The sequence below is a fragment of the Solanum lycopersicum genome, chromosome 8 (assembly GCF_036512215.1).
Source record: "Solanum lycopersicum chromosome 8, SLM_r2.1".
Lineage (NCBI taxonomy): Eukaryota > Viridiplantae > Streptophyta > Magnoliopsida > Solanales > Solanaceae > Solanum > Solanum lycopersicum.
Window position 1 is genome coordinate 8324917 of NC_090807.1, and position 18594 is coordinate 8343510.

The 18594-nt window shown below is 32.2% G+C and overlaps 1 protein-coding gene across 1 annotated transcript; it reads left to right on the forward strand.

The window, feature by feature from the left end:
• Positions 1–8634: 8634 nt before the first annotated feature.
• Positions 8635–9576, forward strand: LOC138337803 (uncharacterized). Its single transcript, XM_069288232.1, has 2 exons — positions 8635–8827; positions 9251–9576. Exons 1-2 carry the CDS (start codon positions 8635–8637, stop codon positions 9574–9576), a joined length of 519 nt encoding a protein of 172 aa, XP_069144333.1.
• Positions 9577–18594: the final 9018 nt, after the last annotated feature.

An 18594-nucleotide genomic window follows, 5' to 3' on the forward strand; every position in this document is an offset into this window, starting at 1 on the left:
TGGGGGAGGTAGCTTATGAGTTAGCCTTGCCTCCAGGGCTGTCCGGAGTGCATCCGGTATTTCATGTGTCTATGTTGAAAAGATACCATGGGGATGGAAACTACATCATTCGTTGGGATTCAGTTTTGCTTGATGAGAATTTGACTTATGAGGAGGAGCCTGTTGCCATTCTAGATAGAGAAATTCGCAAGTTGAGATCAAGGGAGATTGCATCCATCAAAGTTCAATGGAAGAATCGACCCGTCGAAGAAGCCACTTGGGAGAGAGAGGCTGATATGCGAGAAAGATACCCACACCTGTTTACAGATTCAGGTACTCCTTTTCGCTCTTGTTTTCTTCTTACAATCGTTCGGGGACGAACGATGGGTAAATTAGTATCTATTGTAACGACCTGTTTAGTCGTTTTGAGCAGCAGATTTTATTTCTGGAAAAACAAGCTGAGACGACAGAACCCACGACGGACCGTCATGGGCACGATGGACCGTCGAGGGGTCTCGTTCCAAAACACTTAGAAATTCTGAAAAATGGATACTGAAATCGACTCTCTGAACTTCGTAACGAAATGGCAGGACGGACCGTCACAGGCATGACGGGCCGTCATAGACTCTTCAGTAAATTTCAGTCTCTGAACTCTGTGACGGAGCAGCAGGACGGACCGTCGCAGGCACGGCGGCCCGTCACAGGCTGCGTAATCCCAGGCGGAGTCGGATTTCTTTAATATTTTAAGGGACGTTTTTGACTATTCTAGCTTATAATTATAAAGTTAGTGGTTTAATATTAATAACTCAATTACTTGGGGGCTAAAAGAGGTAACCTTGCGTAAATTAGTGGGTTATTATTGCCATCTTTTATTCTTAATTATATTCTAATTAGGGTAAAAGAAAGAGGGTTTGAATAAAGAAAATAGAAAGAACAAGAAGAGAGAGAGAGGATCGATCGAGAAGGGGATCGGGTGTCACGAACCGACACGTAGAATTAGGGGATCGGGTGTCACGAACCGACACGTAGAATTAGGGGATCGGGTGTCACGAACCGACACGTAGAATTAAGGGATCGGGTGTCACGAACCGACACGTAGAATTAGGAGATCGGGTGTCACAAACCGACACGTAGAATTAGGGGATCGGGTGTTACGAACCGACACGTAGAATTAGGGGATCGGGTGTCACGAACCGACACGTAGAATTAGTGGATCGGGTGTCACGAACCGACACATAGAATTAGGGGATCGGGTGTCACGAACCGACACGTAGAACTAGGGGATCGGAGTGTCACGTTCCGACACATAGTAGTAAGGGAGCGAAGTGTCACGTACCGACACAAGAATAAAGGTGATGAATCTTGAAAGATGTTAATATACTCAATCTAATGAACCTAATTTCCAAATGAGTATGATATGGAGGCTTGAGTCCTCATGAATGTACTTGACGTTAATTATCAAAGATTCTTGTACATGGTGTTGCTACAGATTGAGTATTGTAGTGGATTTATGATATTATCTGATATATACTGTTTTCTATTTTGAGTTGACCGATGATATCTACTCAGTACCCGTGTTTTGTACTAACCCCTACTTGTATGTTTCTTTCCTTGTTATTTGTGGAGTGCAGCAAACGTGCCGTCGTCTTCAACTCAACCGCAACTCTAGCCAGTCTTCATTACTCCGGATTTCAGGGTGAGCTAATGCTTCTAGCTTGGACTGGATCTTCCTCTTCATGTCTTGATGCCTTGAAGTTCCGGCATGGACTAGCTTTTTATGTATTTTAGCTTCTTAGATACTCTTAGATTAGTAATTTGAGGATAGATGTTCTTGTGATGATGACTTCCAGATTTTGGGGATAATAATAGTTGTTGAGTTTTTAGAAGTTATTGAATTGATTTTTATTAATGAGTTTAAGTCTTCCGCATTATTTTCTGTTGATATTATATTGAAATGTTAAGGTTTAGATTGGTTGATTCGTTCACATAGGAGGGTAAGTGTGGGTGCCAGTCGCGGCCCGATTTGGATCGTGACATATACTTTAGTTATAAACTTACAAATAGTTTTCAAAATTACACATCACCAATCACTAATCATATTCTTGAGCAAATTTAATCTAAGAATATAATATATCATAAAAGAAGCTGAGATAAAATTGGAGCGAAATTTTCTTTTATGAATTTAAAAATTGAGTCCATAAAATTACCTTAGAAGAAATCTATTATATTTACCAAGCATTTCGATATAGATGAAAAAACATTTATTTCATTCAATTGACTTTTCACCTCCTATGATAATTGTTTTTTTATTAAGAGATTTTAATATCACTCTCTCTCTCTATATATATATATAGAGAGAGAGATGAAAAATTAACATATACAATATTTGTAATAGAAGAGTTCTTATGTTATGTTTAATTTCTTCTTCCTTCTTTATTTAATTTTCAGAAAAGAATCTAACATATCCTTGGAGTATTAGAAATAGCACAAAACTATCCTCCATCGCCTATGAGCTTCAAAATACATTCTCATCCACATTTGGATCAAAATTGACCACTTATTTAACGTTTTTAAATTTAAACTATTTAAATAATTTTAATAATATGTACCACTCAACTATTTGTTATAATTTAATTTATTAATATAATTTATAAAACAACTCACTACCCACCCATTACTTACTAAATCTATTCAATTAATAAACCCATCCGATTATGTTCTTCTCAGTCATTTTCTCCTAGGTTTATAAGATTAATGTTTTAATAACCATTCATTTAATATTAACAAACAAACTACCTCATTGGCTTCAAACAAGATCATTTAACTAGTTATAATCAACAAATGAATTACGAAGACTATTCATTCAACATTAACAAACAAACAACCTCATTCACTTCCAAACAAGAGCTACAGATAGTAATATAGACCAGTTAAGTGAGAAATAAGCAAAACACTAATCTTATAAACCTAAAAGAAATTTTCCTATCACTCTTTCATCATTATTCAATTTTTGAAGACTCGATATTGGTTCTTGAGATTTTCAATTCAATTAAAATCCAACCAAAAATAGAAAGGCAATTTTGCAATTTGTTTAAATCTTGAAAATCAGTGGATACTTCTGATAAACATGGGAGAAATTGACTGAGAAGAACACAGTCTTAGAAAGGAAGGATTCAGGGCTTGGTTTAATAACGTGGTTTGGGACGGATTTATTAATTGGGTGAGATATAATTAGTAATTAGTAGTGGGTTGGTTTATAATTATACTAATAAATTAAATTATGATCAATAGTTAAGCACAACTATTTCAAAAAAATATTTAAATAGTTTAAATTTAAAACCGTCAAGTAAGTGGTCAATTTTGAACCCAAAGGTGGATGAGAATGGTATTTTGGAGCCAATAAGTGATGAGAAGTGTATTTTGGAGCAAATAGGTAGATGGAGCATAGTTTTGTACCATTTCCAATACTTCGAGTGTATTTTAGGCCCTTTTCCATTTAATTTTTAAAAAAGTATTTACAAATATAATTGTATTTAATTTCACATGTAATTATTTTTTGTTAAATAGGTAGATGGAGGATAGTTTTGTACCATTTTCAATGTCCTTTTCCATTTAATTTTTAAAAAAAAGTATTTAAAAATATAATTGTATTTAATTTCATATGTAATTAATTTCTTGTTATGAAATTAATTTTTACCATTGTTTTTGAGTCATAAACTTTAAATCGGTTTTTTAAGTTACATTGTATCAATCACTTATTATATTCTTGAACAAATTTAATCTAAGAAAAATATACATCATAAACGAAATTGAAATAAAATAGGAGCAGAATTGGTTGTATGAGTTTAAAGATTGAGTGTATAAAGTTACCTTAGAAGAAATCTGTTATATGTATCAAGCTTCTCGATATAGATGACATAGATGATTCACCAAAATTTAGCACATGTTGAGAAGAAAATAGTATAAAGGAAAAAAATAAAATTTCTAACTAATAAGATGAGATATATTAGTCTATAAAGAAACTTTACTATGAATAAAAGACATTTAATAATAGCACATGTTGAGAAGAAAATAGTATAAAGGAAAAAAATAAAATTTCTAACTAATAAGATGAGATATATTAGTCTATAAAGAAACTTTACTATGAATAAAAGACATATAATAAGCATAATTAAGATAAATATTCATCAATACATCATTTCATTAGATGAATTGCTACTATATTAAAAAAAAAAGGAAAATCGTATATAATAGCAAACTAATAACCTAAAATAAATGGAGTAGATAGGGTTTGATTTAATTGTGCTCCATAGCAAACGTTTGCAAAAAATTGTCAGGCGCCTCTCACCCAAATATGTCGCTCGCCACTCTCCTCCAATCTCTCGCTCGCTTCCTCACTTTTTATACATAAGTGTATAAAAATTATTTCTAATTGTCTAAAGCAGAGAAAATTGTATAAATACATATATTTTTGTTCCCCTCTCTCCCCTCTTCCAGATCTCGCTCGCCACTCTGTCAAATCTCGCTCGCCACCCTCGCCTTTCTCACTTATACAAACAGAAGCGAAATGTATAAATTGTGTTTCTGTTTGTATAAAGCGTGAGAAAATTTTATATGCACATGCAAGTACTTATATTTTCGTCCTATACACTTATAATTATACAATAGAAATACCCCCTGCCCAGTTTCTTTTCTCTTTCACTCTTTCTCGTTTTATACAATTTTCAAATTGTATCTAATTTCTCTCTTTCTCATTTTATACAATTCGATTCAATTGTATATTCCTTGTCAAGTATCTTTTGTCTTTCTCTCTTTCTCATTTTATACAAATTCAAATTGTATATAATCATTCTATACACTTATAATAATACAATTCGTTTTATACAGTTCTCTGCCCAAGTGTCTTTCTCTTTTTGGTTTTATACACTTCGTTTTATACAATTTGCTTCAACTGTATATGTATAGCGAATTATATAATTTCTATGTTTGCTATGACACAATTATACAAACTTTGTTATAGCATACAAATATAATTTTTTTATTTACTATATGTGAAAGTTGCCCATAAAAAATACATTAGTATATGTTGGAGCATTTTCCAAGCATAACTAAACTAAAATGGTTGGTTCATGTATGCATAGTTTGGTAGCATAGTTTGATAATAAAAGGTATATATAAGTCAACTTTTGTCTTTTAATCTCCCATTCCATCTTTTAATATAGTATTACTCGACATTGATAAAATTATTTAAGAATTATAAAAACTGAAGGATGATGAAAACATGCATATACATTAAAATCTATAATAAAGAAGACAATTATAGTGAAAGGTTAAAAGTTGATTGAATTGAATAATTATTTTAAAATTTTTAAAAACAAAATAAGTAACTAATTTTTTCTCTCATATTTTAAGACATGCAAAATTAAATAATGAAATTGATAAATGTGAAAGATTAGATAATTATGAATATTTTATTAATATGATTAAAAGACATGTCATTTATAAATGTAGAAGAACAGGCGCGACTTTAGAGCTGTTCATGGTTATGGTTAATAATTAAATTGCACCGCAATTCAAACCAAACCGATTAAAGATAACTGATATTTGGTTCAATTTGGTTAGGTTTGATTTTTAAGTTGTGAAAACCGACACTATTTGGTTTGATTTTGATTTTTACTAAAAAATAACCGCAAAAATAACCAAGCTGAACCGATAAATTAGAATATATAAATTTTATAATTATTTATTTATTATTCATAAATAAACTAAAAATATTTTGTTAAATTTTAATTAACTTAAGTCTTAAACTTTACCATTTTCTCAAGCCCAACACTTTAGCCAAGTATAACAATCTCAAATCCAAGTCCATCAAAATCCATTTTAGTCATTACCTACTATACTTCACATAAAATAGTCACACTTTCTCTTAAATGAATCACTTTTTCGTGTAATGATAACTCTAATATTGCTTAATTGTTTGACTGAACTGACGTTAGCTTTTCTGTAGATTATTCATCTACTTGGTGTTTGTGTCTATCAAGATACGTACTTCCTCAAAAAAATTATTACTTTCAAACCGAATAAATCAGAAAAACTGAACCAAACCGATGGTTATTTTTTCATTTGGTTTGGTTTGGTTCTAGAAATATTAAAAACCGACTAGATTTTTCTGGTTTTAATTTTAATCAATAACCGATTCAAACCGAAGCATGAAGACCCCTAGGTGTGAGCTATAGAAAGGATTTTTTTTTAAAAAAAAATTAATAGTGAAAAATTAGAAAAAAAATAACTGTCTATATCTTATTTTATGTATTTTTGTAAATGCAAATAATAATTGTGAAAAATTGTAAATACTAGTTAGGAGACTTGCAACTTTTTCTTTAGCGGAAGTGGATCTGCAATCGTCACTTAAAATAACAACAACAAATATAATTCAGACATTGATCACTCATGTCATCAATTATTTACAATTCTTACGAAGGCGATGAATTTTACTTATTTATGTAGCCTTAAAGTTCCTTCTGATAAATGCAAAAAATAACCCTAATCCTAATTGTTTTCGAAGGTTTTAGCACTCTTATCAATAGAGTTTATATAAACAACTTTAAAGTTTAAAATCGAAAATCAACAGTTTCATTAAATAACTCTTTTTTTGTATAAATTATAGGAACCACATATTATAAATAAAAAATAACCTTTTATCCCTTTTAGAATTGAAATTATGAAAAATCTCTTAAAACTCAAGTTACCGGGATACATCCTGAGAGCACGGGATACATAACTTGTGATACATCGTAGTTGACATCTGTTGCGGTTAATTAGGAAGATTTAACGTGATTTCTGTTATTATTAACTGAAATCACATAATTAACGCTCTACAGCTTGCGTAACTGATTAGTAAATTCAAATTTTAAATCAGAGTAGCTTCCTAAATAAAAATTAATCCTGTAAAAGTTGATCTGCATTCTAAGAAATAAAAAAAACCGGTTTAAAGATGAATATCTCAATTCTGTTGCGCCATTCTGGAATTTGGGTAAGCGATGTTAATTATGAAGGCTACAAGGTTGATGGAATTGTTGTTGGCCATTCCATTTCATTTGTGAATCTGAAAACGTTAATTTTATCAGAGCTTGAGATCAACACTGTTACAAAGGATATTGAAATCTGATACCTTGTTGAGGGAAGCTCATGTCCATTGAAAATCAAGAACGACATGGGTGTGAAACTTTATTTTGAAGTAAAAAAGAATGCTTCAAAAACGACATGTATCCGCTTAGAATTGATAAAAATGATAAAATTGTTGGGGAGATACGTAATTTTGATTGTTCACCAGGTGAAGTCGTATGCGTGGAAGGTACCGAAAAAGATACTGAAGCTCTTGCTCTGGTCGAGTCGAGAATTTGTGACATTTATTATATTCCAGAATTAAATGCTACAAATTATATAACTGATTCCAATAGTACTGAAGTGAAGACTGGGCAGTTGTATAAGACAAAGGAACACTCGTTGCTGTAATGACTAAATATAAAATAAAGAACAACTTCAATTTCGAGTGAAAAGATCGGATAAGAAAAGGTATTGGAATGATTTCTCTATAATTTGATTGTTTTTCTCCAGTACATTTTTATTTATATTGTATCTGATACATAAGTATAAGTAGTATATATTTCGTTGTGATAATTATAACATTGATTTTCTTATATGAATTAAACCAATAAAAAATTTGGACAGTTATGTGTTGGTTTGCTTCAGCGACCAATGTGGATGGACCTTAAAATCATCTTGCAGAAAAAAATCTGATGTATTCAAAGTGAGATATTTTAATAGTGAACATACATGTCCGATGAGGGATAAGATACTAACAAAAGTATAAGCAACAATTGGATTTATTAGTGGTCTGACTGCCCCTAAATTGGTAAATCATAAACGAATCCATACACCTCGAGATGTAATTGAAGATATTAGAGAATTGGATGGGATTGTGATATCGTACCAACAAGCATGGCGTGCTAGAGAACGTGCACTAGAAATGCTCAAGGGTAAGCCATCAGAAGGATATAAACAGAGGCCGAGATACATATGGATGCTAAATAAAGTGTATCCAAATTCATATATAAGGATGCAAAAGACGGAAGATAATAAATTCATGTATCTGTTCATATCCCTAAGACTGTTGATAAGAGGGTTCAACTACTGTATTCCTATAGTTGTAGTGGACGCTGCACATCTTGGCGGGGCTTACAAGGGTAGTTTTGTATCAGCAAGCACACTCAATGGTGCAGGTATGAGTGTTATAATTCTGATGTAATGTAAAACTTGTTTTATATTTATATTAATATATCTTAGTGTAAACATTGTGTATCATGAAGTTAAATGTGTTCTTCTTTGTAATTAGGATGCATATTGCCATTGGCATATGGTGTTGTAGACACTGAAAATGACTGTTCGTGGACATGATTCTTCGAACAGTTCAAAAATGCATTTGGTGAGCGTGAAAACATGTGTATTGTATCAGATAGAAATGAAAGTATCATAAAGAGTGTAAGCATTGTGTACCCAAATGTACCTCATAGTGCATGCATATGGCGTCTTTGGAAGAATGTATGTTCAAGCTTCAAAAGGAGTAAAAACAAACTAAGTGATATATTTTACTCAATGACAAAAGCATACAGAAAGGAAGATTTTGATAAATTAATGGCTAAGGTTGTGAAAGTTGATCATAGGGTGAAGGATTACCTTGAAGATGCTGGTTATGAGAAGTGGTCAAGAGTTCATTCAACCACAAATAGAGGTAGAATGATGACATCAAACATCGTTGAGTGTATCAATGGATGCCTTATCGATGCACGTAAGTTAACTATAATAGACTTCTTAGAGGTAGCTAGACTTCTATTTGGTAGTTGAAACTATAAAAATAGAGAAATAGTGTCATATACAAAGGACACATTGGGCCGAAGATTTGAGGAGATATTGATTGTAAACGCATCTAAAAGTTCAAAGATGAAGGTATTTATCAATTTCCCCAAATTTCTGTTTTATGTATCAGAAACAAACTGATTTTCAATGGTAACTGTTGTTTTAGAAATGATATATAAATTGTATATTACGTAATGTATCACTAACTTCTTAAATTTTTAGGGTGTTTAATCATCTGAATATATTTTCTCAGTTCATGAAGCCGGAAAAAGATACATTGTATGCCTTGAGAGGAAAACTTGCACATGTGGAAGGTTTCAACATGATGAGATACCTTGCGCACACGTAATTGCAGTTTTGAAGCACAAGAATGTTACAAATTGGCACCCATATTGCTCTGATTACTACAAGCCGTATGCATTAGAAAAAATGTACGAGGTTGTAATGGTTCCAATGCCAGATAAGGAGGATTGGAACGTTCCAGAATATGTTTTAGATGAAATTATCCAGCCACCTAGGTATAGAAGGTTGGCTGGACGACGAAGAAAGCAAAGAAAGAAAAATGGGAATGAGAAAATAACAGTGAACAATAATTCTTGTGGGCAATGTGGACAAGAAGTACATAACAGGAGAACTTGTACTTTCTTCCCGAAAGAGAATTGGAATAATGTTTTAAAGTAGGACATTAGTGTTCATGGCACTTCTATCTATTTTTGTTAGAATTTGGACTAAGGAAAGTGTATTGGTTACACAATTTAATTTGATGCTCAAATATATGACTTTGCTGGAAATTTTGTGCCAAACATAAACTCCAAAATTTATAAATAAATAGATTCAACAGTGGTGTGTTTCAATGTAACAGTAATTCCAGACGAGTTTGTTTATGTATGTGATGTATCATATACATGCATATTATTGAAAATTTGTTATATGTTTCGTGTATACTGCCTTATGAGTTATACGACCCAAATCCGGGCCGCGACTGATACCCACACTTACTCTCCTATGTGAGCGAACCAACCAATCTAAACCTTAACATTTCAAGGTAATATCAACATAAAGTAATGCGGAAGACTTAAACTCATTAATAAAATCAATAACTATTATTATTCCCAAAATCTGGAAGTCATCATCACAAGAACATCTATAATCAAATTACTAAACTAAGAGTATTCTAAGAAGCTAAAAATACATAAGAAGCTAGTCCATGCCGAAAGTTCAAGGCATCAAGACTTGAAGAAGAAGATCCAGTCCAAGCTAGAAGCATTAGCTCACCCTGAATTTCCGATGTAGTAAGACTGGCTTGAGTTACTGTTGAGCCGAAGATGACGACACGTTTGCTGCACTCCACAAATAAACAAGAAGAAAACAATAAAAGTAGGGATCAGTACAAAACACGGGTACTGAGTAGATATCATCGGCCAACTCAAAATAGAAAATAGTATGTATTAAGCAATATCATAAAATCAACTAATATCCTTAGCATGCAGCATTTACAGTTACCATAACCCTTGGTTACAACACCAAGCACATCAATGAGGACTCACACCTCCTCATCATACTCATTTGGGAATTTAGTTCATTAGATTGGATATATTAACATATTTCAAGATTCATTATCTTTATTCCCCTCGTGTCGGTACGTGACACTCCGCTCCTCAATATACTATCCTGGTGTCGGAACGTGACACTCCGATCCTCATTCTATCCTGGTACCGGAACGTGGCACCCGATCCATATTCTATCCTGGTGTCGGAACGTGACACTCCGATCCTCATATACTATCCTAGTACCGGAACGTGGCACCCGATCCATATTCTATCCTGGTGTCAGAACGTGACACCCGATCCATATTCTATCCTGGTACCAGAACGTGGCACCCGATCCATATTCTATCCTGGTACCAGAACGTGGCACCCGATCCCCTAATCTCACCACTTTCGTTCATCAAGCCTTCTTTTATACCAAGGCATCATCATTAACAAAGTAGATTAGGGTTTCTTTTCAAGATTTGGGATTCAATAGCTTCATCATGCTTATTTATTCACAATTACATAATCACATCATTCATGCAAGCATACAATTAAGCATATAGAAGGTTTACAATACTACTAACACATATCATTCGCTATTAAGAGTTTACTACGAATAGCATGAAAACCATAACCTACCTCCACCGAAGAATTGAAATCAAGCAAGTTAATCCTCAAAGCTTGGTGCTTTCCTCTTCTCTCGATCGGTTCTCTCTCTCCCTTCTTGTTCTTTCTGTTTTCTTATTCAAATCCTCTTTCTTTTACCCAAATTAGTATATAATTAAGAATAAAAGATGGCAATAATACCCCACTAATTAACTTAAGGTTACCTCTTTTAACCCCCAAGAATTTGAGTTATTAATATAAACCCACGAAATATATAATTATAGCAGGAATAGTCCAAAAAGCCCCTTTAAAACTTAACCAGAAATCCGACTCCAACTGGGATTACGTAAGCTGTGACAGGCCGTCGCGCCTGCGACGGTCCGTCCTGTTGTCAGTCGCCTAGTTCAGAAACTTGATTTTGGGTGAATAGCCTGTGACGGTCCGTCACACCTGTGACGGTCCGTCCTGCCACTCCATTATGAAGTTCAGAGAGTCGATTTTCGGTACCCAATTTTAGATTTTCTAAGTGTTTTGAAACGAGACCCTGCGACGGTCCGTCGTGCCCATGACGGTCCGTCGTTGGGTCCGTCGCCTCAGCTTGTTTTTCCAGAATAAAATCTGCTGCTCAAAACGACTAAACAGGTCGTTACATTCAATTGTTTACTATATGTTTCGTGTATACAGCCTTATGAGTTATAATTTTGATGTATTTTATTCAACAGTGTTGCGTTTCAATGTAACAGTAATTCCAGATGAGTTTGTTTATGTATATTATGTATATACATTCATATGATTGAAATGATGTTATATGTTTCGTGTATACTGCCTTATGAGTTATTCAAGTGTCCCAAAACATGACTTGTTCAAATGTTTACTATATGTTTCGTGTATACTGCCTTATAAACTATAATTTTGATATATTATATTCAAGCGTGGTGCTTTTCACTGTAATAATAATATGTGATTAGTTTGTTTATGTATATGATGTATCATATACATTCATATGATTCAAGTTGCTAATATGTAACTGCAATATTTGTGTATGTATATATTATAACCTATGTACATAAACATCATTTTGTAAGTAAAAATACTTAAACTCAAACAATAAAAATTTTGTACCTTAACGTTATAAAGCAAGAACTGTGTCTAAAACAATAACTTAAAAACACATAATGTTAATAACTAACAAACTATTGTAATACCAATAAGCTTTCAGAAAAACAAAACTTGTTGTCCCTTCTAATTACTAATCTATGTTAACAATATCATCTTCTGTTGGTGTTGTGAATTGACCCTTAGGCTTTGGTGGATCGTCATTCTCACTTATGTATCCACCATTGACCTTGTCGCTGCCGTATCTCCTTAACAATGCTGCATATCTATTGCATAGGTAATTTGCAAGCTGGCCATCAGTATCAGATGGTATAACAAGTTGGTCACTCAAAAACTCTGCAAATGTAGCTATGTATAACCCGTAGTCCCTACAACAAAATACATAATATAAATTTGTAAAATAGCTTACACATATATTGTAGACCAGAATTTAAATACTTACAGGCTATCGTCTTCTTGTTGCATGATACCTTCAACGTATTCAATGTTGAAAGGAATATGTGACTCTAAAGGTAAACCCGTTTGTTTGTCCTTGTATTCATCAAGAACTGACCAGTTTGTCCGCTCAATGTTTTCAAAGAAATCACTGTCAATGAGGTAAGAAGGTAGCATCCTTGACAATTTTTTATCTCCTTAGAATATACACGTTTCCTTGTGCCCAAAGAAGAGTCATACACGCGTATCAACCTCTTATTCAATTCAACAACACCTAACACCCAATGAAAATTTCCATCATAATTAATTGGAATATAAACATCGTCCACCAGATGCCATGGTAATCCAGCTGGTATTGAAAAACCTTTCATGACGTTGATTATTGACCTCTCATGTACTGATACAGATCTTGCACGATCAAGATGTTCTTGGGTACTAATATCATCATCAGCCTCATTGTTATTATACCTATCATGGGTATTGTTGATATGTGCGCTGAACAAACAATTGGTTGTTGTATATCTGTATTGATCCATGCTTCGAAGTTTTGATTTTTTACGAAGGTAGTAAAAAATAACATCGATGTGCTACAAAAAAAATTAAAAATAATTATACATTTGAAAAACATTTAACGAAAATAAAATACTAGACACTGAAAGTGATATATGATTTTGATATGTATATATAACATATTTACTCAATGTATCATATACATTATTATAAAAGCATTTACATATCGAATTACCTGATCAGTCCAACAGTTTTTAGACTGACACATGGCATAAAACCAATTCTTATTTGACGGAAATGCAATGACATAATCCATCATTTCAAAATCCAATTAAGATGCTCTTGATTTGTATTTATCCATTGATGGTTTCCTATATCGTTAAGCGTAATGAAAAGATGTTATTCAAATGTGTAACAATAGCTGCAATTTGAAAATTGAATAGATTCAGTACAATTATATAAAACTTACTTTTTTGAATGAGCTTTAAGAAGCCCTGTAGTAACCCACTCAATAAACTCATCAATCAGATATGAAGGGGCTTGGTTTGTAATCTCACATACTTGAAATGGAAAATTTGGACGAATTACATCAGTCATGACCGCTTTTACTTTTTCACTTAACCCAAATGAAGTTTAATAAGGGGATTTGCAGTTTCTCGAACGCATCCGGATACATGCATGAGGAGTATTTATTTTGCTTCGAACAACAATATCTGTGATTAGAATATCAATTGGTAATTGACTGTCCGAAAGCAACCTTTGATTTTCGGTTAACTCTTGTTGATTTGCATGAATAGGAAGACTTCCTAGATCAGCAATAAGTGTATTCATGACTTCTCGTGTATCTGGAGATATTGAACCAGATGGTGTAGAATCCTATATGGTTTACACTGATAATTAAAAATAGTTTGATAGACATATGATATTGATATGATACATGAATAATAAATTATCGATGTATCTTCGTTCATTGTTCCTTCAAATAAATGATGAGGCATTTGTGCTGATGGACAATCCTGAATAAAAAATGTACTGATCAATTTTATGATACCTTAAACAACAAAATAATTATACACAAAATGATTGTTAATGTATCAAGGACATATAACAGCAAACTACGAATTGTATATAGGAGACAAACAAATTTAAGTAGTCACATAGATATGTATCTTGCAATGGACTGTATCACGTACACACTAAATAAAAAAGTATAGTATCATACACAATAACTTGAAAAAAAAACTACATATGTGAACAGTAAAAAAATGTATCATATTAATCCAATTAAACTGCAATGTATCACAATGATAAAATAAAACAACAATGTATCATAATAATATAATTAAACTTAAATGTATCATACTGGCACATATTCATGTATCATTGAAAATTGAATGAATATTAATAATCAAATTACTCTGCTAAAATTACCTTACTATGTTCACATGTTTCATCAGTATGATGACTATTTGAATTTGGGGATTGAAGTTCTGAAACGTCCTTCATTACTTGATGATTCTTCAATGTATCTTCAGTCTTAATTTTTTAAAGAAAAATAAGTTAATGATAAATTATATAATTTTATATACAAAATTAATAAAGTAAAGTAAACCTGATTGTCAACATCAAAATCAACAACACCAATGTTTTAATAATTATTGACAAATTCCATTTGTATCGGAGAGGTTGCTTGGTATCCATCATTGCCTTCTTCATCGGAAACTTCAACCATGTGCGGTGTAGACTTGCCGCCCATATCCTTCATTAAATAAATTTGTAACATAATGACCTATGAAAATTATAACACACAACGAAAATGCACATACACAATACATTACCTTTGGTTATTGGCAATCCTCCCTATTTTTAGAATTCATCACCTCAATGTGATCTGTCTTTATCAAATTCACAAGATACTCAAATTTACTGTCAACCTATTCAAAAAAAATTACACATTCAGTTTTATATTTATGAATTAACATTAAAAAATAAATATCTTTACTTACGTATTCCTTCATATGTTGTTTTAGTTCTACAATATCGGGATATACAGGCTTATCTTTTGGGACTTGTGAAGATACATGGGCAAAAGATACATTAGCATGCGGGGTAGGTTCTTCAGCTGGCATTGAGAATGACTGATTTAATTGCGGCCTTAACTGCTTTGACAAAGTTTTCGAACCCTTTGTTTTATGTGTATCAATATTCTTTCTCCTCTTGGGTGGTGGTGGAGATGATGTATCAGATACACGTGATGATCTTCTCAATAAATGACCAGGAGGGCTTGTTTAAAAATCGTCAAAACCTGACTTATCTTTAGTTTGCACTTTTTTTGCACCAACAGGTGGCGTGGATGGTTCATTTTTGTTGACCTCTTGACTATCAAGTAAATCAAGTGCTTCCACCTCATCTGGCGTTGGTACAATGTTTGAACAAGTATTCTGCAATTAAAATGGTTGAATGTTATAACAATATTATGTATCACACAAAAACTGTTATTTACAACAAAAATTATAAAGCTTATTGATACACTATTAAAAGATAATTTAAAATTAATGTTACCTCGGAGAAAATGCTAGACATTAACTTTTCATATTTTGGCTTTTCAGCCACCACTGTCCAATTACATATCCTCAGAATACCATTCGCTACTTTAACAGCAAGGTCTGGACTTAGAGTAGATGCACATTCGTAAATCCAAACGTTGAGTGCATAAGGCATACCAAATAAGCGATACATCTGTTTGCTTTGGTTGAAGTCTTACATGAGTGATGTAATCAGCTTATTGAATGCAATCTGACCCCAAGGATACATTTCATACCTACCATCTTCGATCATTAGAAATTCTTCTATACGTATGAAGGTCTCACCAAGATGGCATAACATGAAAGTATTGATGAAGTATAATATTGCCATTTCCACAGATTCCTGTGTGGTCTCCCAATTACCCATTGGAAAACGCTGTATCAATCGACTCTTGGTTATACCTGTAGGACAATCAGAGAATTATTTTTGTAATAACCGGCTCGGAGTGAAATTAGGATATGAAAAATCCTTAACATTTCCTTTGCATTTAAGGCCAGTTACAATGACAAACTCCTTCATACCAAACACCAATACATTCCCATTAGCATGACGAACATGGAGTACATCTTTATTTTCATGTTGCACCTCCAACAACAACAAACACTTAGTAATCTGACCCTCAAAATTACATTTTAGAATTTCCAAATATGGTCCAAAAATTGTTTTCTTGAACATTTCAACGCCTTCATCCTTTATTGACAATTTGATTTTATTCACAAAATCAAAATTGAAAGTCGCTCCAAATCTCAATGGATGTGCTGGTACTTTTTTATAACATAATTCATGCCCTGTTTGTACAAAAAAAATATAAAATTGTACTTGTCTAATAATAAAAATTTGCTGTAATATAGAAAATATAAGACGCTTGAATTATATGAATGTATATGATACATCATATTCATATTTATAAGACATTGGAGTTATCTGATGTATATGATACATCTTATAAACTAACAAACTATAATATTAGAGATAAACCTTGTGTATCATATTCAATTTTAAGTGAATGTATATGATACATCATATTCAGATTTATAAAACACTGGAGTTATCATATGTATATGATACATCTTATAAACTAACAAACTATAATATTAGAGATAAACCTTTTGTATCTGATACATCCTACGACTGTACAACACATGCTAATTTTACTAATACAAAACACAAAATTATTGACATATGATACACCTTAAAACTGAAGAACACATGATGCTTTTACTAATACATAGCACAAATTTACTGAAACAACTTAAAACTGTACAAGCATGGTGCTTTCACTAATACACAACACAAAATTATTGATACACCTTAATACTATACAACACATGATTTTATTAATACAAACTCAAAATTAGTGATAAACATAATGCATCTGATACACCTTAAAACTGTACAAACATGATGGTTATACTTAATTTGAAGTTAGTGAATCACTCTTCATTGTTAAATGACTTTTAATTTCATTTTACAAACACATGCAACAATTTAAAATTAGGGTTTTATCAACAAAATACAAAATTATGAATTTTAAACACATACGTTAGGAAGTGTGGGTCTGGAAACAACATCTGTAACTTTTCTTGGACTTTTTTATGGATTTCTTCAATCTTTTTCTTTGGCTCAACTACATTCTTGTTCTTCATCGATAATGGGTCATTCAATTTCTTGGATCTCTTCTCAGCCCACATTTCATCATCAGAATCATACACACGTTTAGCATTAGTATTAGAATCACCATCTCCAGATTTACCCTCTTCCATATTGTCTGTAAGAGCACACGATGAAGAGAAAAATGGAGACTAAAATTTTTACCCTTTAAAAACTTAGAAATTTAAATACTTGATGGAGACTCCTACAGAAAATCAAATTGATATGGCTGCAAAATCCTATTGGAATTCAAATTGAGAGTAAATCCTGCTCCTAAGACGTGGGGTGAGAGAAATTTTTGCTCCTAAAACATGGGGAAATATTTAAGCAATAAAATTTAATATGGTAACTTTTAATGGGGCTGTTAATGGGGAAGTGGGTAGCTTGAAAATAGGATTTTATTTTGGTAAAGTAAAACTTGCCAATTGGCTGAAAAAAGGGTGGGAAATCTATATGTATCTTTCATATTTTTTTAATTGAGGAAATAAGGGATTTTTGAAAATTTTATAATTAGGGATAAATGGTTATTAAGGTAATTAAAGGAGTGTATTTAAGTAATTTTCCCCTCTTTTTTATGGATGTGTACTAGGCCTAAAAGATAATTTATTTATTTTGGAAAATTACCTAGTTAATCAAGCATATACATTACTAGTTAATTAGTTATCATATCTATAGTTTTAGTTAATTTCCACTTGTGACCAACATGGTGGGTTGGGGTTTTTGAGTTTGTATAATTTACGCTTTTGTATAATTCAGAATTTGTATACTTTAATTTGTATAACTTTTATAATATAACTTGTATAATGTATTGTTTAAATTTTAGATGTTTGTGTCTGTGTAAATTCGTTATTTCGAGTTTATACCAAAATAACTAAATTATACAAATGTACTCACGAATTATACAAACTCTCACGTGAATGATACAAACCTGCGAATCATACATACCCATAAATTATACAAACAAGACAACTTAAATTGTATCTACAACCCGTAAATATATAAATCATAGCTATTGAGTATAATTAAATTTATTATAACGACTATTTGCGAAAATTCAATTTTTTTTGGGTCCAACCCTTAGTTATTGATTGATTTAGCTTGTTGAATTTGAACATAGGCTACACGAAAAATAGGGAAAGTATGTTGTGTTTGTGGAAGTTCAAGTTTTTGTTTTCTTAACAAACATATAGCAAAAATAAAGATCATATTGGTATGCTATAACTATAGTTTGCATAATTGTGCTCCATAATTACAAAGATAAATA

Coding starts and splice junctions, on each gene's coding strand:
- LOC138337803 (XM_069288232.1), top strand. CDS start 8,635: ATGACAAAAGCATACAGAAAGGAAGATTTTGATAAATTAATGGCTAAG. Junction 8,828..9,250: donor TGGATGCCTTATCGATGCAC/GTAAGTTAACTA, acceptor ACGTAATTGCAG/TTTTGAAGCACAAGAATGTT.